Source organism: Procambarus clarkii, chromosome 62, assembly GCF_040958095.1.
Source record: "Procambarus clarkii isolate CNS0578487 chromosome 62, FALCON_Pclarkii_2.0, whole genome shotgun sequence".
Taxonomy (NCBI): domain Eukaryota; kingdom Metazoa; phylum Arthropoda; class Malacostraca; order Decapoda; family Cambaridae; genus Procambarus; species Procambarus clarkii.
In genome coordinates this window covers 18,106,520-18,122,476 of record NC_091211.1, presented here as the reverse complement: position 1 = coordinate 18,122,476, position 15,957 = coordinate 18,106,520, and the positions used below count along the sequence as shown (strand labels likewise).

Below are 15,957 nucleotides of genomic sequence, written 5' to 3'. Positions count from 1 at the left end.
GTGTGTGTGTGTGTGGGGGACGTGGTGTGTGTGTGTGTGTGTGTGGGGCGTGGTGTGTGTGTGTGGTGTGTGTGTGTGTGTGTGTGGGGCGTGGTGTGTGTGTGTGTGGGGCGTGGTGTGTGTGTGTGGTGTGTGTGTGTGTGTGGTGTGTGTGTGTGGGGCCTGGTGTGTGTGTGTGGGGCCTGTGTGTGTGTGTGGGGGGGGCCTGGTGTGTGTGTGTGTGTGTGGGGCCTGTGTGTGTGTGTGGGGGGGGCCTGGTGTGTGTGTGTGTGTGTGTGTGTGTGGGGCCTGTGTGTGTGTGGGGGGGGGCCTGGTGTGTGTGTGTGTGTGGGGCCTGGTGTGTGTGTGTGGGGCCTGTGTGTGTGTGGGGGGGGGGGCCTGGTGTGTGTGTGTGTGTGTGTGTGTGGGGCCTGTGTGTGTGTGGGGGGGGCCTGGTGTGTGTGTGTGGGGCGTGGTGTAAGTGACGCAGGAAAGCCACAGTTGCGAGAAGTATGGGTGTGTTGGAGGGGCAGAGCAGCTGGGTCTTCGTGAGGGGGCGGGAGCCAGTATCTCTCCTCTATCCTGCAGTACAGGACCCCTGTGGGGTTAATGGGCTGTGCTGCAGCAGTTCACTTTGACATTCGCAGGTGGTGTCGTTCTATCTCTGGTTCTCTTAACGACTGTGTTGGTCATATTACCTTACACTTCACTTCAAAATGATTTATAACAAATGCCAGGTGGGCAAACTGAATTTTTTTTTTTTTAAGAAAAAAACTGCAATTGTATATTGTATTTGTTCCACGCATAAAGTAACATTTGAATTATTAAAAACTATTGGCATAGGTGGTAGAAAAATATATACATGCCCAAAATAATTGCGTTTTCTAAATGTACGATGTTCATGCATTGTTTATTTACAGTAATGTATTGACTTATGGACACTTGTTAGCTTATCAAAGCCCTTAGAAGATTTAGTGCTTGTAGCAGTGACCGTGATAGCCACAGGGTATATAGGAAGGCTGTACAATGAAGCAGGCCAATCGTTATGCCGCTCCAAGCAACAGCCTGGTGGACCAAACTCTCACAAGTCAAGCCTGGCTTCGGGCCGGGCTTGGGGAGTAGAAGAACTCCCAGAACCCCATCAACCAGGTATCAACCAGGTTATCTTTAACCATAAGCATTACAGAAAGACTGAAGATATCGTACTCAGCATTATACGCCTCAAGTTTTGTAAATATTGCATTGAAATTGAACTTCTCGCTGCCGACCGTAGCGGCTGCCGTGGACCTCAAGGCAATACCAGTCTTAAACGGTTGGTATTGAACATAAAAAACACGAACATTCTGCCCGAAACGCAGCGCGTACTAGTGGCTTTACAAGAGTGCAATTACTGTACCATGCTATGTATTCTCACAAACCCAATGTACCTCCTTGTATATAAATAAATAAATAAATAAATAAAATAAAAGCAAAACAAAATCTACAATGACGATGCGTGAGGACTGTGAGGGGTGTAGATGGACCCCCAGTGGGCACACTATATTAGAATGACATTATTCACAGTTGAATCGATGTTGAATAACATTACACTTTGATAGTGTGTCCACTGGGCTGTTGTGGGTCTCCTCGTGGCATCATTTTTTTAAGCTGAGGGATGGATGGACTTACACGTTCATCAGGATAATTTATCCAGAGACGTGATAACTGCAAAGACGCTCGGGATTGGTGGATGTCAATATACAGCACGATAACGACCCAATCATGCCTTCAAAATTAATTAAATTAAGGATGTATTAATTGGACATAGTCCAATATAACATCCGTGACGAAATCTGAAGAAAGCAGAGCCAGGATTCAACATATACTGATCCATGTACGAAACCTGTACATCCGGGGGAGCCGGTCGGCCGAGCGGACAACACACTGGACTTGTGATCCTGTGGTCCTGGGTTCGATCCCAGGCGCCAGCGAGAAACAATGGGCAAAGTTTCTTCACCCTATGCTCCTGTTTATGGGCAAAATGTTTCTTTCACCCTGATGCCCCTGTTACCTAGCAGTAAATAGGTACCTGGGAGTTAAGTCAGCTGTCACGGGCTGCTTCCTGGGGGTGGAGGCCTGGTCGAGGACCGGGCCGCGGGGACACTAAAGCCTCGAAATCATCTCAAGATAACCACCCTGTCCCTTCATCCTACCCACCTCTCCCTCCATCCTTCCACCTCTCCCTCCATCCTTCTGCTCCCCCCATCCTTTTCCCTTTCCCCCTTTCTCTCCCTCTTCCCCTTCCTCATGGTTGTGCCTCCCGTTACTGCCAGGCCTTACTTCAGAGTTGTCACAGCCTCGCCATCACCATTATTACTTCCTTGTGCTCCTCCTTCACGGCGCCAGCTTCCTGTAGGTGGACATGATGCGCTCTCTTCCCTCACCATATCCTCCTCTCCCTTCTCTCCCACATCACGTCTCTCTCTTGTTTCCAGCGTTTATCTTGTGGTTGTCCCTGTGCTGCTGCTCCTTCCCTAGCACCTGCCAGCTGCTGACGAAAGCCACTCACTGGCAACTGAAGTGTAGATCACTGTAAGGTTTTCTTTTTCTTATGTTGAAGTTGAAGGGTTGTGTATACCGGAAGAGGGTAAACCACGGGTAATCCTCTTCCTTCCCCCTCCCTCACCTGTCCTCTCACCCCGCCCTCGTGCCCCCCCCCCCCACCCTCGTGCACGCCCCACCCTTGTGCCCCCCCACCACCCTCGTGCCCCCCCCACCACCCTCGTGCCCCCCCCACCACCCTCGTGCCCCCCCCACCACCCTCGTGCCCCCACCTCCCGTGCACCCCCCCCTTATGCCTTCTGCCCCCCCCCCTCCCTATCGTAACCACACTTGCCCTTCGCCTCATGTGCAGCTGCCGCCCGCACCTCCCCCCTCCCCCATGTGCAGCTGCCGCCCGCACCTCCCCCCATGTGCAGCTGCCCCCCCCTTCCCCATGTGCAGCTGCCGCCCTACCTCCCCCCAGGACTCTCAGCCAGGGGTCAGAGAGTATTGACGTCCACTCCGCCTTGTAGTCTCTCACGGTTTTTTTTTATAATAAAAAAGTCTCACGTGTCAGTAGGATGTTTGACCTTGACTCTTAATGAGTCCCATTCCTGTCCAGGTCAGCCCACTTAACAGTCTCTGAGCACCCACACACTCCCCGCCTCCACCCCCCCTCCCTCCCCGCCTCCACCCCCCCCCTCCCTCCCCGCCTCCACCCCCTCCCCCTCCCTCCCCGCCCACCTACCATACCCACCCACCTACGCCCGCCAAACACACACCAAAACTACGACGTTGGTACAACGTTCGAACAAGTTTTAACACCACCTAACCAGTTATAACAACCATTATAGCAAGTTGTAACAACGTTCTAATACGTCATAAACACGTTAAGCCAAGATGTAACAACTTTATTACAAGTTGTAACAAGCGGAAAATAGAGACAGTTTCGGTTTGTGTTTCCAGGGGAATACCCCACCCCCTCCCCTCCCCTACCTATACCCACCCCCACCTAGAGCTTGTGGTGTGATCTTTGGTGTACCGGGCCAGGGGCCAGATTTACGAAAGCACTTACGCAAGTACTTACGAACCTGTACATCTTTTCTCAATCTTTGGCGGCTTTGTTTCCAATTATTAAACAGTTAATGAGCTCCGAAGCACCAGGAGGCTGTTTATAACAATAACAACAGTTGATTGGCAAGTTTTCATGGTTAACCTGGTTGATGGGGTTCTGGGAGTTCCACTCCCCAAGCCCGGCCCGAGGCCAGGCTTGACTTGTGAGAGTTTGGTCCACCAGGCTGTTGCATGGAGCGGCCCGCAGGCTCCACATACCCACCACAGCCCGGTTGGTCCGGCACTCCTTGGAGGAATAAATCTAGTTTCCTCTTAAAAATGTCCTTCCACTTGTAAACTGTTTAATAAATGTAACCAAAGCCGTCAAAGATTGAGGAAAGATGAACACGTTCGTAAGTGCTTGCGTAACTGCTTCGTGAATCTGGGTCCAGGTCTTCCTCTCCCACCCGTCATTCCAGTGTGTCTTGTTAATTAAGGTGTCTACTACATCAGAGACGTTGTGGTTGGTGTTGCTCAAGTTAACAAGCGCGCGCCTCACATGTGTAGTACAGTCATTAACACGAGCGGTGGCAATTATCCTGCCATATTAACCCCCCCTCCCCCCCCGGTTAGGAGCCGGTCGGCCGAGCGGACAGCACGCTGGACTTGTGGTCCTGGGTTCGATCCCAGGCGCCGGCGAGAAACATTGGGCAGAGTTTCTTTCACCCTATGCCCCTGTTACCTAGCAGTAAAATAGGTACCTGGGTGTTAGTCAGCTGTCACGGGCTGCTTCCTGGGGGTGGAGGCCTGGTCGAGGACCGGGCCGCGGGGACACTAAAAAGCCCCGAAATCATCTCAAGATAACCTCAAGAAGATAACCCCCCCCCCCCCACGAGGTAGTCACCAGCAGGGCCTGAAACCTGTGCCCGCGTGGACATTGTGGCCTCATAGTGACGTCAGCGCATTCCATATATATAACATCATTTTCATCTTGTATTTCCGTTCGGGGTTTGAACTGTTAGGCGCGGTAAAGGTGGGTTGGGTTGGCTTAGATTAGGTTTAAGTGTATTTAGAGGGCTATAAGGTGTGAAGGATAGATGAAATTGTTTATGTAATAATTTAAGATGAGGTCTGATAACGACCTTTTGTGCCCTCTGTAATGCTTTTGCGCTACCGCTCACAGGATGAGTATGGGGTGCACAATAAACTAGCCTCCTTCGGCGGCAACAATAAAAAAAAAATAAAAAATAGAGGGCGCAGCGATGCCATGAAGGGCGGGGGGGGGGGGGACATAGTTTTCTCAGGTTTAAACATTCCTCAAGATAGTAGACTTTAAGATTCTTTGTTTGGAGAGGGAGCGTTTCCCCCCCATTTTGTGTGTGTGTGTGTGTGTGGGGGGGGGATTGTGGGGAGGTGGTGATGCTGGTTACGTGCTTGCGTAACTGCTTTGTGAATCTGGGCCCTGGTCAGAGAGCTGGTCGTGTGGGGGACTTTGATCCCCACAACCGTTGAAGAGTAACGGGAAGATAAAGGGATAATAGCCCTCGGCTGATGAGGTGAATTCACATACTTAATAAAGTCATCACAGTCGCTAGGCTATCTCAGACCCGTTGGAAGAAGTTACTAAGTAAATAGAACAAAGACAAACAAGTCCCCATGGCCAGACGGAAGTACTTTCCAGTGTGCCTAAAGAATGCTAACGAGAATTGAAATTAAATTGAAATTGAAATAAGTTTATTGAGGTAAAATACACACAAAGGGATGAGGTAGCTCAAGCTATTCTCACCTCGTTCAGTACATCGTGTTAATACATACATAGACACACATCACAAACAATAAACATATTACCGAACATTCTGAGAGATAAACATATAGAATTCCTCCTTTACACAAGTAGTATGGTATCAGACGTACACACACATACTTTTATGACCTAGGTATACTGTATAGACAATTTGGTAACGAGAACTTATCTTGCATGGTTAGTAAATCATTAGAGTCGAGCAAAGTACCAGCATCGTGGAGGGTTACTAATGTGGTGCCGAATTTTAAGAAGGGAGAGAGATTGCTTGCGTCGTTATGCAAATTCAAATTCAAATGTTTATTCAGGTAAAGTGGAGGTGTAAGTCCAATTATATTAAAATCTATTGTAGGCAAATTGCTTGATTCGATGCTCGCGTAATACATTGGTATACATCTTGAAAAGCGCAGATTAATGAGATTGAAAACAGTTTTACTGAGGCCTACTCGTGTTTAACAAACTTATTCTATAACAGTATTTTGTTTAGCAGTCGAAAGCCTAAAATAAGGTGGGAAAGAAATTATTAAGATGAAGATCAAAATTGTTACAAGTTGATTTAGATAAGACTTTCGAAATTGTCATAAAATTGACAGATGCAGTTTATGGTTGAAAGATGTAGTGTCCCCGAGCTTAGATAATAATAATAATAGTTACCAGATACCAGTTGGGCGATGTTATTGCCATGTCTGAGTACGAGAGATCATGGAGTCATCATTAGTATGGATCCTCAGCTAAAAAATCAATACATAGACGGAATAAGGCCAATAGGATACTAGGATTTATTTTATTTACAGGTGTTAGTAATGAGAATAATATTATTCTTCAGCTTTGTTTTGCATTTATTTTGCATATGTTAGGTCCCATTTAGAGTCTGCAGGTCAGTTTCTCTGTACCGTAGAATGGCGATGAATTCACTTTCCTATTTAAGAGAGATTAGAAAAAGCATTACCTACATTTTCACCTGAAGACGGAGAGTAAAGGGCGACACTGTTGAAGTAAAACAATATATAAACAAGGTTTCAATTAGATGTATCTACACTAAACGTAACTCGTAACAATGGTTACAGATTGGACAAGTTTTGTAAATTTAAGAAAGACCTGGGTAAATACTGGTTTCATAACCGGGTTGTTGATTAGTAGAGCAAACTACCAGGTAGCTTAATTGACTTTGGGATCACTTGATTGTTTTAAGCGTAGGTTAGACGTATATATGGATGATTTTGGTGGATAGTAATACGTGTCTGGTAGGCACTAATAGGTCTTCTGCAGAGCCCATTATATTCATGTTTGTTTAATGGTTAATAGCAAGAACGCTGATGCAGCCACTGTTTCCCACCAATTTGTTGAGTTGTGATTTGAGGGACGTCCAGGGGGAAAGAGGGGGAAGAGGGGGCGTGCTTTTGGGGGAAGAGAGGGGGAGGGGGTGGGGGGTTGAACTGAACTATCAGGGGGAAGCGCCAATCCATTACGGCTACTGTATATACCACTGGGAAGGGGTCAAGATATAAGGATTTGGGATGAGAAGGTGGGGGGGGGGGGTTTAGAGGAATATGGAGGGCGGGTGGTGGGGGGGGGGATGCTTGTTGACATTGGGAAGGCAATATGTTGAGGCGATGAAGGGACCCGACCACAGCTCCCGTAGTCGTCATTACCTGGGCTCACTCGGCTTAACTCCCTCTCTCCTTATTCCTCTCCTCGTGCTTCTCACAGCTCTCTCATGTTCCTTATACACATTCTTGTCTCTCTCTCTGTATCAGGTGTTCCTCCCACCCTCTAGTCTTGTTTCTTCCTCACTCCTGGCCCGCTATCTCTTCCTCGCCTTCAGAATTTTGCCTTGCAGTTACTCCCTTATTTCTTCAAGCTGCTGCTGATAACAACATCGTCTCGCAGCGGCCTCGTTCCTGGCGCGCACTTCCAGGGAGCCTCGTTCCTGGCGCGCACTTCCAGGGAGCCTCGTTCCTGGCGCGCACTTCCAGGGAGCCACGTTCCTGGCGCGCGCTTCCAGGGGGCCACGTTCCTGGCGCGCGCTTCCAGGGGGCCACGTTCCTGGCGCGCGCTTCCAGGGAGCCTCGTTCCTGGCGCGCGCTTCCAGGGAGCCTCGTTCCTGGCGCGCGCTTCCAGGGAGCCTCGTTCCTGGCGCGCGCTTCCAGGGAGCCTCGTTCCTGGCGCGCGCTTCCAGGGAGCCTCGTTCCTGGCGCGCGCTTCCAGGGAGCCTCGTTCCTGGCGCGCGCTTCCAGGGAGCCTCGTTCCTGGCGCGCGCTTCCAGGGAGCCTCGTTCCTGGCGCGCGCTTCCAGGGAGCCTCGTTCCTGGCGCGCGCTTCCAGGGAGCCTCGTTCCTGGCGCGCGCTTCCAGGGAGCCTCGTTCCTGGCGCGCGCTTCCAGGGAGCCTCGTTCCTGGCGCGCGCTTCCAGGGAGCCTCGTTCCTGGCGCGCGCTTCCAGGGAGCCTCGTTCCTGGCGCGCGCTTCCAGGGAGCCTCGTTCCTGGCGCGCGCTTCCAGGGGGCCTCGTTCCTGGCGCGCGCTTCCAGGGGGCCTCGTTCCTGGCGCGCGCTTCCAGGGGGCCTCGTTCCTGGCGCGCGCTTCCAGGGGGCCACGTTCCTGGCGCGCGCTTCCAGGGGGCCACGTTCCTGGCGCGCACTTCCAGGGGGCCACGTTCCTGGCGCGCACTTCCAGGGGGCCACGTTCCTGGCGCGCACTTCCAGGGGGCCACGTTCCTGGCGCGCACTTCCAGGGGGCCACGTTCCTGGCGCGCACTTCCAGGGGGCCACGTTCCTGGCGCGCACTTCCAGGGGGCCACGTTCCTGGCGCGCACTTCCAGGGGGCCACGTTCCTGGCGCGCACTTCCAGGGGGCCACGTTCCTGGCGCGCACTTCCAGGGGGGCCACGTTCCTGGCGCGCACTTCCAGGGGCCTCGTTCTTGAAGAGTGTGGTGGCAGGTGGTCGTGGAGGAGCCGTGATGGGTCTGCGGGAAGATATTGGCGCCCGCCGGAGGGACGAGGAAAGTAAAGTGGATGAAAATACTGGCGTCTGTCTTTGGCGACGACGTGGCCGCCGGCGCTGCCAAAACTGCCATCGTCCTAGGCTGTTTTTGAGATGGAGTAGAGGGGGGGGAGGCTGTTGGTGCTGTGTTGGAGACTACTGAGGGAGAGGAGGCACTGTGGTGGGGGAGTGAGAGAGGAGGGGGCTGTGGTGGGGGAGACGGACCATTGCACAGTAACCAGGAATGTTTACCAACATGTGTTTCAATGTTACACTGTGTGAGGAAGCCATTGGCTGGAACCAACAGTTGTGGTGGTCAGATGTAATATTTACCACCCAACTGGTGTAGGTAACAGGGGTGGTGTGTGTGTTGGCGAGGCTGGTGGCCCAGGCGGCGAAGATGTGTACAAGGTGTGAGATGTGTGAGGATGGGAAGTTGAGCCAGTGCGCCCAAGTTAAGACCTCCACAGGAAAGTTGCTTCACTTTACCCACCTAACTCGCCCTAACTCACTAAACTGTGATCTATCTGTTCTCCGGCGGGATTTTTATGACGGGTGGTGGTGGCCGGTGGTGGTGGTGGTGGTGGCCGGTGGTGGTGGTGCTGGCGGCCGGTGGTGGTGGTGGCCGGTGGTGGCAGTATTGAGCGGCCCAGGCAGGAGTTTCAACACCGGGCAGGGAGAGGGGTGAGGGTGAAGTGCTCTGACCGAGCATAAAAATACATTGATGTTGAATAAATTGCTGGGTTATGTTGCGGGCGGGCACCGAGGTACCTTTCATGTCCAGCAAGATCCTCAATGTCGAATATCTTACTCCATTGTTCCGCCAATATGTTCACTCGGGCTCTTACATATATATATATATATATATATATATATATATATATATATATATATATATATATATATATATATATATATATATATATATATATATATATATATATATATATATATATATTTCTCCAAGTATTGCACAACGTTGCAGATGCAGTCTTGACCTGTAAAATACCGAACATTATGTCTTCAAAACGAGTGTAGTTGGAAGCGGGCCAGTCAAATTTGTAGCAATATCTTGCGACAACAGCTGTGTGAAGTGTTGGTTTATCTTCGCCTCGCACACACACAGTTCTTGGGGTATGTTAGTTGTTTGACGTGAATGTTGCCATGAGAGCACTGGCGGTCGCCAGCTGCGGTGTGACACCATCTGGAGCTGTCGTTGTGGTGCAGCGCTCGGGATTATTGTGTTTAACCTCCCGGAGTTGTTTCAGGGACGACCACACATTCAACACCGCTCCTGGGCCAGTCCACTACGGGCTCACCATAGCCCGTGCTACTTGCAACTTGTTCCGAGTAGCTGAATCTATAACAACAACACCCTGCAGGTGTGTGAACACGGTATAGTTGTGGTTGGTTGGTGGGGGGGGGGGTACCTTACCTTGAGGTGTTTTCGGGGCTTAGCGTATCCGCGGCCCTGTCGTCGGCTAGGCCTCCTGGTTGCTAAACTGGTCAACCAGGCTGTTGGACACGGCTGCTTGTAGACTGACGTACGAGTCACAGCCTGGTGATGATGAAAGTGGTGATGACAGTCCTTATACAGTGGACGCCATCACTGGCCCACCTGCAGGACGACCACTACCCACGACGATAATCACCTCGTGCGAGTTAGGCAGTTTCCCAAAATATTACCCCCCCCCCTTCCTAAGAAGTTTGATTGGGCAGCTTTCAAATACTTTTCTTGAGTGTTCAACATGAACAAGAATAATGACGTCTGACGACCTAACGTTTAGGGAGCATGACCAAACAGATATAGCGCCAGCTTGAACAATTATAGAATGAATTTTCGGAACCTTTAAATCCAGGGATGCCATCACAATGTTGTTGTTGTTAAAGATTCGCTACCTGGAACAAAAAGTTCTAAGTAGCACGGGCTATGGTGAGCCCGTAGTGCCTTTTGGCTGTACTACTCTAATCACTTGTTCTGTTCCGCTTTGAGTACTGCTCAATATTCACTCCCCCCTTCAGAGCGGGAGAGATTGCTGAAATAAAGGGAATACAGAGACCATATACGACATACATAGACGCAATAGAGCAGCTGAACTATTGGGATCGTCTAAAAGCTCTCACAAATATTCAGTCTGTACAGGAGACGAGACTGTTTGTTGTTTAACATTCGCTACTTGGAACAATAAGTTCCAAGTAGCACGGACTATGGTGAGCCCGTTGTGGACTTACCTGGCACAGGAGCGGGGCTGTCTGTGGAGACGAGACGTGCATCATATAATATATACATGGAAGATACTGGAAGGTCAGGTCCCAGATTTACTCGGTCAAATAATAAAATAAAGCGAATGATATGGAAGGAAGTGCACAGTATATGCAGAGTAGAGGCGTCATAGGATTAATCAGGTTGTAGTGGATATATGGACATGCGGGCCGCTCCAAGCAACAGTCGGTTGGACCAAGCTCTCTCGGGTCAACTTTAACGCTTAAGGTCACAGATGATGATGATTTTTGGTGTTGGGTTGCCTTATCTTGGGTTTATCTTCCGTAAGTTGCGAGGATCAACGTCCCCGCGGCCCGGTCTCTGACCAGGCTGTAACTTAGAAGTTACAGATGCAGGCGATGAGTCGCAATAACGTGGCTAAAGTATGTTGACCAGACCACACTAGAAAGTGAAGGGATGACGACGTTTCGGTCCGTCCTGGACCATTCTCAAGTCGATTGAGAATGGTCCAGGACGGACCGAAACGTCGTCGTCCCTTCACCTTCTAGTGTGTGGTCTGGTCAACTTAGAGGTTACAGAGCTCGCAGCCTGACGTATGACTCACAGCCTGGTTGATCAAGTATCCTGTGGTGGTGTTCATCAAGTTCTCGTTGTGAACACGGCGAGAGGTCGGCTAGTTATGCAGCCCGAAGGTTTCCCAACGTCAAGAAACTCTCGTACTAAGGTGCCCTTATCCTAACCTACCAAATGACCCGAAACAGAAAACGGGACAGTATGTCAAGTTTCGCGAGCCGCTGTTATTTTCCAGTACGACAGTTTTTCCCCATAGGTAGACTATACGTCAAAATGTATACGCTCTATTAGGAGGACGGGTTGAGTTATGCCTCTAAAGTTGTTACGGGCTCACCATAGCCCGTGCTACTTGAAACTCTTTGTTCCAGGTAGCGAATCTTAAACAACAACAACAACAGTTGTGTGTAGAGGAAGAGTGATAGCCTGAGGGAGCCTGACAGCTGAGTGGACAGCGCTTCGGATTCGTAGTCCTGAGCTTTCGGGTTCGATCCCCGGTGGAGGCGGAGACAAATGGGCAAAATGTTTTTCACCCTGATGCCCCTGCTACCTAACAGTAAATAGGTACCTGGGAGTTAGACAGCTGCTACAGGCTGCTTCCTAGGGATGGAGGCCTGGTCGAGGACCGGGCCGCGGGGACACTTAAGCCACGAAATCATCTCAAGATAACCTCAAGATAGAGAGTCTTGGCCCCTTGATGCTGATACATTCAGCAAACCCATCGCACAGTATTGGATTTTGATCAGCTGGTCTCGAAATTGTTGAGGATTTGTATCTGCTGACTTGTATACAAAGATAATATTGTGTATTGGCAGTTCCAGTTATGACTTCACCACCACTGCTTCCTCCTCTTCCTCAACCTCAAGGCCAGATTCAGTAAAGAATTTCAACGTCAGAATAGTTATCTTGAGGTTATCTTGAGATGATTTCATGGCTTTTAGTGTCCCCGCGGCCCGGTCCTCGACCAGGCCTCCACCCCCAGGAAGCAGCCCGTGACAGCTGACTAACACCCAGGTACCTATTTTACTGCTAGGTAACAGGGGCATAGAGTGAAAGAAACTCTGCCCATTGTTTCTCGCTGGCGCCTGGGATCGAACCCGGGACCACAGGATCACAAGTCCAGCGTGCTGTCCTCTCGGCCGACCGACTCCCCTAGTTCATGAATACATAGTCCAGTTGTGTTCATGTTCTTCCAGACATGGGAACCCCCCCTCTCACCCCCCCCCCCCCCCACCACCACTCAGTACCCCCACAGACAACCCCGCCCCCCCTTCACAGAGAAACCCCCCCCCCTTCACAGAGAACCCCCCCCCCCACAGAGCCCCCAGCAACTTGCTGTGCTGCACAAATTGTGTGCAATAAATATGCATGTGTTTGGACCTGCATAGCCAGGTGACACACCACGTTTTAATCTGTGTGTACTCGCCTAGTTGTACTCACCTGCGTGTGCCTGCTCTCCTAGTTGTGCTTGACGGGGTTGAGCTCATATGTGGTATGCAAGGTGCTAAATGATTCCATACCTGAATTTCTAACGATTGTTCTTATGTTGGCCGCCCTTAAATATGGGGCTACCTTGAGGTTATCTTAGCTGGGGATATCTTGATGATGTGGGCGTCAGGGGGAACAAGCTCGACGGTATGATATCAACTCCCAGATTCTTGAAGGTTTTCATCTCCTAAATGGTACCGTGTGGGACCGGCCGCCGCCTCCCTACACCTTTTTCTGCATTACTTCATACTTGCGTGTGATGGAGTCCCTGTGAGCGCAGGCGCGCCCCCTGTGTACATACCAGTGTGTCCGATTGATTGATTGATAAAGATTAAGCCACCCAAAAGGTGGCACGGGCACGAATAGCCCGTAAGTGGAGGCCCTTTTGAGCCATTACCAGTATCAATAGATGATACTGGAGATCTGTGGAGGTGCGACTGCACCCTGCGTGACGGAAGATGTCTCCCGTGCCAGTGTGTCCGGTGTCTTTGTGTATATAAACGCGCAGGAGGGAGGGAAGGGAAAGGGAGGGAAGGGAAAGGGAGGGGAGGAGTAGGGTAGGGAGGGACTGTGGGGGAGTGGGGCTAGAGAGGGTGGAGGGATGTGAGGCACACGTGTGGAGGTGCAGGTGAGGGCATCACCACAATAAGCACACGAGGCAGCAACCACCACCACCATACATCTTAATGAACCACTTGACCAGGAAGCTCCTCCACAGTTCCAGCCCCGCTCCTGTGCCAAGTAAGTCCACTACGGGCTCACCATAGCCCGTGCTACTTGTTACCTGGCACAGGAGCGGGGCTGTAACAAGTAGCACGGACTATGGTGAGCCCGTAGTGGACTTACCTGGCACAGGAGCGGGGCTGTAAGTCCACTACGGACTCACCATAGTCCGTGCTACTTGCCACTTTTGGTTCCCAGTAGCTGAATCTATAACACCAGCAGCAGCAGCAGCAGCAGGAAGCCCTATTGCAGAGCTTGGTGCGGGGAAGGGGGATGGGGAATATTTTATAATTTATAATTTACATTCATAAGCTCTGTGGGCGGCATTAGGAACTTATTTTAATACATTATATCTGTCACGCTGTTAATAACATGGGTTTTTGTTTACTCCAGAGTGGCGTGTCGGCAGGCGAGGCTGGGCCCAGGTTCGAGCCCCAGGTGGCGATGGTGTGTGCCGGCCGCAGCCACCAGTACCACGCACAGTACATGACCAAGACAGGACGCTGGGTAACCGACGCAGACTCCAAGGTCACGTGCCTCAAGGATAAGGTCGACATACTACGCTACTGTAAACAGGTGAGACACGCGCTCCTTAATTAACCTCTTGGTTGCTTATCTCCGCTCCAGCATCTCCAGAAGGGACTTGAAGGTCTTACCTGGCCCTGTCGGTACCCAGGATCAACGTCCCCGCGGCCCGGTCTCTGGCCAGGCCTCCTCATTTGTCGTCTGGTCAGCCAGGTTGACGTATGAATCATAGCTTGGTTGATCACGTATCCTTTTGAAGGTTTGTTTTTTATCTTCAAAACGATAAAATAGTGTTCAGTGTTCTTTGAAAACGGTATTCAGTACTTTGACAGACTTCTTCCTTGTTCAACTTTACCAGGTGTTCCCCTAGTTCCTGTTTCTCGGCACCATTCACCCCTCGACCCTTCACTACATTCTTTTGGCTTCCTTCACTCATTCATTCGGCCTGATAAATCTTTTACTCTCACTCATTCTCTTGTCCTCCTCATTCCCTCATCGTTCTCATGCTCTTCACCAGCCGCGTAAATTCTCCCGTGTTCTGGAGAAGGCTGGAGTCTTCATGTTGACAGTAAGTCGTCGCATATATAATGAAGCTTTCCGGTGTGGGATAGAGCTAGGGAGGAAGGAGCAGGTGTGTGGCTAGATGGTGGTGGTGTGAGGAGACGGCGGCAGCTGGAGGTCTCCAGGTGAGAGGATGTGTGTGTGTACTCACCTAATTGTACTCACCTAATTGTGCTTGCGGGGGTTGAGCTCTGGCTCTTTGGTCCCGCCTCTCAACCTGTCAATCTACTGGTGTACAGGATTCCTGAGCCTACTGGGCTCTATCATATCTACATTTGAAACTGTGTATGGAGTCAGCCTCCACCACATCACTTCCTAATGCATTCCATTTACTAACTACTCTGACACTGAAAAAGTTCTTTCTAACGTCTCTGTGGCTCATTTGGGTACTCAGCTTCCACCTGTGTCCCCTTGTTCGCGTCCCACCAGTGTTGAATAGTTCATCCTTGTTTACCCGGTCGATTCCCCTGAGGATTTTGTAGGTTGTGATCATGTCTCCCCTTACTTTCTGTCTTCCAGTGTCGTAAGGTGCATTTCCCGCAGCCTTTCCTCAGTAACTCATGCCTCTTAGTTCTGGGACTAGTCTAGTAGCATACCTTTGACTTTTTCCAGCTTCGTCTTGTGCTTGACAAGGTACGGGCTCCATGCTGGGGCCGCATACTCCAGGATTGGTCTTACATATGTGGTGTACAAGATTCTGAATGATTCCTTACACAGGTTCCTGAACGCCGTTCTGATGTTAGCCAGCCTCGCATATGCCGCAGACGTTATTCTCTTTATGTGGGCTTCAGGAGTGTGAGTGTGTGTGTGTGTGTGTGTGTGTGTGTGTGTGTGTGTGTGTGTGTGTGTGTGTGTGTGTGTGTGTGTGTGTGTCGTTAAACAGATGTTGTAACGGCGGTGCCTGGCCTTGTCGAAGCCAGAAAGAAGTCCTCGTTGTTCGTGAAGGCGAGAGAGGTGGACGGTCGACTGCTTGATAACACACAGGGGGACGGTCGACTGCTTGATAACACACAGGGGGACGGTCGACTGCTTGATAACACACAGGGGGACGGTCGACGGCTTGATAACACACAGGGGGGACGGTCGACTGCTTGATAACACACAGGGGGACGGTCGACTGCTTGATAACACACAGGGGGACGGTCGACTGCTTGATAACACACAGGGGGACGGTCGACGGCTTGATAACACACAGGGGGGACGGTCGACTGCTTGATAACACACAGGGGGACGGTCGACGGCTTGATAACACACGGGGGGGACGGTCGACGGCTTGATAACACACAGGGGGACGGTCGACGGCTTGATAACACACAGGGGGACGGTCGACGGCTTGATAACACACAGGGGGACGGTCGACGGCTTGATAACACACAGGGGGGACGGTCGACGGCTTGATAACACACAGGGGGACGGTCGACGGCTTGATAACACACAGGGGGACGGTCGACGGCTTGATAACACACAGGGGGGCGGTCGACGGCTTGATAACACACAGGGGGGACGGTCGACGGCTTGATAACACACAGGGGGAC

At 51.0% G+C, this 15,957-nt stretch overlaps 1 protein-coding gene across 1 annotated transcript in view; it reads left to right on the top strand.

The window, feature by feature from the left end:
• Positions 1-15,957, top strand: part of Appl (amyloid-beta-like protein) — a 213,590-nt gene that overhangs the window by 106,283 nt on the left and 91,350 nt on the right. Inside the window, exon 2 of the mRNA XM_045755645.2 lies at positions 13,730-13,912. Within this exon, the coding sequence (XP_045611601.2) occupies positions 13,730-13,912 (183 nt within the window). The remainder of the gene's footprint in view (positions 1-13,729; positions 13,913-15,957) is intronic.